General features: G+C 54.4%; 1 protein-coding gene across 1 annotated transcript; it reads right to left on the reverse strand.

Moving 5' to 3' along the window:
* Window positions 1–665: 665 nt before the first annotated feature.
* LOC139046355 (granzyme H-like) lies at window positions 666–4127 on the reverse strand. The gene is made up of 5 exons (XM_070518961.1): window positions 3938–4127; window positions 2653–2800; window positions 1992–2127; window positions 1530–1787; window positions 666–883 (listed from the first exon to the last, which is right to left on the reverse strand). The coding sequence occupies exons 1-5, from the start codon at window positions 3990–3992 to the stop codon at window positions 740–742; spliced, it is 741 nt and encodes a 246-aa protein (XP_070375062.1). The 5' UTR covers window positions 3993–4127; the 3' UTR covers window positions 666–739.
* Between the last annotated feature and the right edge of the window lie 440 nt (window positions 4128–4567).

Here is a 4567-nt window from a genome sequence, read left to right on the forward strand (position 1 = left end):
GGGTGTCTTAGGCAGGAGGGCTAGAAGGAAGGGGCCAACTCAGATCAGGCTTGTCTGGAGGGGACAGGAGTTGGCGGACTCTGAGAACTCTCCGTGGAAAGCAGGGATGGAGAAGGGGCAGCCAGGAGACTGGAGGCCAAGCTGGACCCCAAGATTACAGGAGGGCAGGGAGGAAACTCAGGCTGGGTGAGATCGAGGAGCTTCTCCAGAGACCCACCCTGACTCTGCATCAGCTCCCTGGCTGTGGGGGACAAAGCTCCTACTCAGGCAGCCTCTCCTCTCCCCGTTGTGGGTGGCTAAGCAATTGAGCTTCAGCCCCAGGCTTGCCGGCTTGGTGTCCGGGTCCCATGGTGTCATCCCCCTTCCTCTCTGCTGTATAACACAGGGAGGGAGGTAAGAAGTTCACCCTGAGCCCACGACCAGAGAGGTTCATGTTTTCTCCTGATGGTGCTCAGCTGCAGCCCTGGCAGAAGGGCAGGCCCAGAGAAAGGTGTGGGTCAGAAGAGGTGGGTAACAGCTTTGCATGAGGTTTGGGAGAGGTGGTGTACGGAGGGGGAAGAGGAGGAATCAGAAAACAGCAAATTTGTGCCATTGGCCTTCTAAGGACAGAGGAGGTGCCTGTGAATGAGGGTCAGTGAATTAACAAGAAACCAGCCCTTCCCGCTCAGCTAAGAGACATTTATTTAGTTGCTGGGGTGTTTCTGGATCAGCTCCAGAGAAGATTGGCTGGTTCCCAGATTTAGAGCTTTTTCATGGTTTCCTTTATCCAGGGCAGGAAACTCCAGACTTTCGTGAAGGCCTGTGGAGGAGTCCCGTCTCTTCGTCCATAGGAGACAAGGCCTTGGATCACGTTCTCACACACAAGAGGGCCCCCGGAGTCCCCCTGTAGAGAGAAAGCAGGGAGGACTGAGCCTCTGCTTCGCGGCTCCTGCCCACCTGGATCCCAAATGCCCTCTCAGTGAAGGCCGCCTGGGTTGCCTCCATGTGGGAGATCAGAGAGCAGGGCAGGTCCCTGTGGGTCCCTCAGCTGCCCAGTCCTGATCCTGGACATTGTCCCAGCTTCATTTCACTCAGGGGGTGGCTCCCTCTCCTCCCCCAGGTCCCAGATCCTCTCCCCATGAGGGCGCTGTGGGACTCTGCTTCCGTCTACCGTTTAAGGACATGGAAGCAGGCAGGTGAGGCTGACACTCAGCATGGAGGGTGAGCCATTTAACCAAGATGGGAGCCAGCTCTGAGGAGCCACCTGGTTTGACTGCTGCACACCCAGGGAGCAGTTTTCTAACACCTGTGCCCGGCGTGGGGCAGAGTGTTGCAAATTCACCTTCCGGATGGAACATCATGTCTGGGTGCATCTCAGGCCCCTGGTAGGTTCCCAGAAGGCCTGTGACTCCCCACTCTGGCTGCTCCCCTCTTCTCTTCCCAGATGAAAGATCAGAGTCTAGGGGGTGAAGGAGTCCCTATTGCCTGGGTCTCCAGGTCCCGAAACACCCCTCTCCCCAAAGCTGACCTAGGCAGATGCCCTGTCTCACCTTAAAGGAAGACTTCTCTTCCTTTGGGTCCCCCACGCACAACTGAGTGTTACTGTTGTAATTGCGTAAGTAGGATTCGCACAACCGGTCCTGCTGCACGGTCAGCTCCACCTCCTGCAGAGTGTTTGACACTCTGCCATTTGGGGTGACTCTCCCCCAGCCGGCCACACTGCACAGCTCTCCGGGCCTCACCTGGGCTGTGCCCCAGGGCAGGCTGAGGGTCCTCACAGCTGCAGTCAGCTTGGCCTCTCTCTCCAGCTGATGAGAAGAGTCAAGAAAGTCCAGCTCAGCCACTGGCCTCCTGGGCCCGGACAGTGCGATGGGGCTGCACTGACTTCCCTCTCTCCTGAGCCACCGGGAATAGTCAGGCAGACAGGATAGGAAGCAGGGAAAGGACAGGTACCATGGGAGGGGAAGCAATCTGGACCCAGGACAGCAAGAGCAGCAGGGAGGTTCCCTTACCTTTAGTAACATGATGTCATTGGAGAACTCCTTACGTTTATAGTCTGGGTGGCGGATGGCTTGTCTCACAGTGATGACTTGCTGGGTCTTCTCCTGCTTCCGGATGTTGTGGGCTCCAAGAATGACATTGATTAATCTGTGTAGAAAGTAGAGTGAGGTGGTGGGGTGCATGGAATCAAAAGAGATCGAACCCTGGAGCCAGAAAGGGAGGGTGACAGGCTGTAGGGCAGGGCTGCAGTCAGTGGAAATCGAAACAAGTGGAGAACTGGGCACTGAGTGACTGTGTCCCCTGTGCTTCTCAATTACATTGAGGGTACGTTTCCTGGATGCTTTCCCTAGCCCTCGAGTAATATTGGGAAAATACTCTGAGTTTACATTTTGAACCTAATGCATGCTTTTATCCTCCACGGCTGCTTCATTTGGCCAGTGTGGTCTCTCTTCTCAACTCAGCCACTTGCTCTCACTTCAGACCCTCTGACCCCAAAGCTTACCTCTCCTATTTCTCACTTTCCATCACCCAGCCTTGCTCTCAGATGGCTCCTCTCAAGACCTGTCATGGCCCTGAGTTACTGGGATCCAGGAGAGCTCCCCTGGGCTGCAGCCCCTGGGCAGAGGTCCCTGTAGGGGTCTCAGGAGGTGTCAGTTGTCTGCAGCCCCTCACCTTCCCCGGCAGTGAGCAGCAGTCAGAACAAAGTCCTCTTGCACGAGGACACCGCCACACCTCTTCATTTTGTTCCCCCGCAGAAACTGAACAAACACCATGTAGGGGCGGGAGTGGGGCTTGGCCTCCTGTCCTCCGATGATGTCCTCTGAAAGAAAAGACTCGAAGATGGGCTTTCTGGGAGCGGGTGTGGTCAGGAGGGAAGTCTCTGGAAGGTGGTGATTGAGGGTGGGGTCTATAGTGACCTGCTGCCACCAGGGAGAGTCCTCCCAGGTTCTCCTAGTAGGAGAATAACCTTTTCTGAATGTGAAGCCACAGAACCTCCTGTTAGAAAAGGGAGGACAGTGCTTGTTGTCCCTGTCCTACTTCAGACCATGCATGGAGGAGATCAGAGCTGTCTTCATGATGGTGGAGCCCAGCGGATCGTGGACAGGGTTCTGCTACGCCTTCTGTCTCAGTGAGTCTCCCAAGCCTGCTGAGCCTCTGCTAATGTCTCAACTGGTGCCGGTTTCTAATAATCTGTCCGTGAGCTTATGGTGCTGGATTTTCTACGATCCTCATGTCCAAGGGTCTAACCCGTCCTAGGATCTCAGTAAACCTTTTGTGGCTGCATGAATAAATGTCCTTCACTTAGCTTTCTGCTGAGGTTTGGTGGGAATCGTGCTGGTGAGATTGAAGGCCATTGGCCTGGAGAGGGGACACTGTGTGGAGCAGCCAAAGGTCTGAGACAGCAAGGGGAGGTGGGGCTGAAAATGTGCTGCCCAGGACCGCAGCAGAGCCATGGCAATGGGGCGCCCTGCATGCAGTGATCCAGCGGCTTCAGAGATCAGCTGCTCCCTGGGCTTCTCTCCTTGGCGGGGGTGAGGGGGTGAGGTTTCCAGGAAATGAAACTGAATCTTAAGCTGGGTCCAGGACAACTCTCATTACCACACCCAATTTTTCTGAGCCGCCCTTTCTTGGGTTGGAGTGAAGGATTTTAACTACTTGTCATTTGTAGCTTCCGATCCTCTGCCAAATGCCTTTCTATGAACAACCCACTTCCCAGGTGATAAGCGAGAGGCTTACACACTAAACCTTCTAGTGAACAGCCTTCCTTCCTGCCATCCTTTTTGAGTGTCCATGCAGCATCAGACTTGTTAGTGTAGGTTTGGGCTAGAGGCTGGCATCTAAAAAGTTCTTGGGTTCCAACCGAAAAAAATCCCTGACTATACTGGGCAGAAGGCTGAGGAGTCCAGAGGGTTTTGTGAGATGGGCTGGGGTTTCTGGAATGGGGATGGTCACTCACCTGTCCCAACCTCAGGAGGCAGAAGAAACACTAACAAAAGCAGGAGTGGCTGCATCTTTCCTGAAGGTCTGCTGAAGTCACAGCTGCTGGTGTTACTTCTTTCCAGACACACAGTCTGCAAGGGCAAGGCAGGAGTGGTGGCTCAAGACCTCACAGACCTCCTACACCGGTGCTCTTCTGGTTTTTGTGTGTCATCTGCAAGGTGGTTTGTTGAAGTTCTCTGGCTTGGGGTAGGTGACAGTAGCATTGTCACCAACCACACTTGGACTCCCAGTGCTGAGTCACAAGGTGAAATCAAGAAGAAAGAACAAGAATGTGAAGCCTGTGCTGCAGCCAGCAGAGGAGCTGGACCCCAGAAGCCCCTCGCTGACTGAATCTAGATTGTCTCCATTTCTCAGCTCTTGGCTCTTTTTCCATACTGATGAATTCATGAATAGCTATTTAGGAAGCTTGCTCCAAGGAAATGAGTCAGATGGCTCCTGCCCTTGAGAAGATGGCGATCACCTTGAGTAGACTGAGAATCTGTGGTTAGAGAGTAGGCCAGTAGGGGCTGTGGTGGGGGTCTGCTTGGTGGTGGGAGATAGTCTGGACCTGCCTGAGGGGCATGTAGAGCTGGACACACACAGACCC

This window comes from Equus asinus, chromosome 2 (genome assembly GCF_041296235.1).
Source record: "Equus asinus isolate D_3611 breed Donkey chromosome 2, EquAss-T2T_v2, whole genome shotgun sequence".
NCBI lineage: Eukaryota > Metazoa > Chordata > Mammalia > Perissodactyla > Equidae > Equus > Equus asinus.

Excerpts from the sequence above, each read along its gene's own strand:
- LOC139046355 (XM_070518961.1), bottom strand. The coding sequence starts at position 3,992 with ATGCAGCCACTCCTGCTTTTGTTAGTGTTTCTTCTGCCTCCTGAGGTT. Across the intron at positions 2,801-3,937 it reads GCCTCCTGAGGTTGGGACAG|AGGACATCATCGGAGGACAG; the intron begins GTGAGTGACCAT and ends CTTTTCTTTCAG. Across the intron at positions 884-1,529 it reads AAGAGAAGTCTTCCTTTAAG|GGGGACTCCGGGGGCCCTCT; the intron begins GTGAGACAGGGC and ends TTCTCTCTACAG.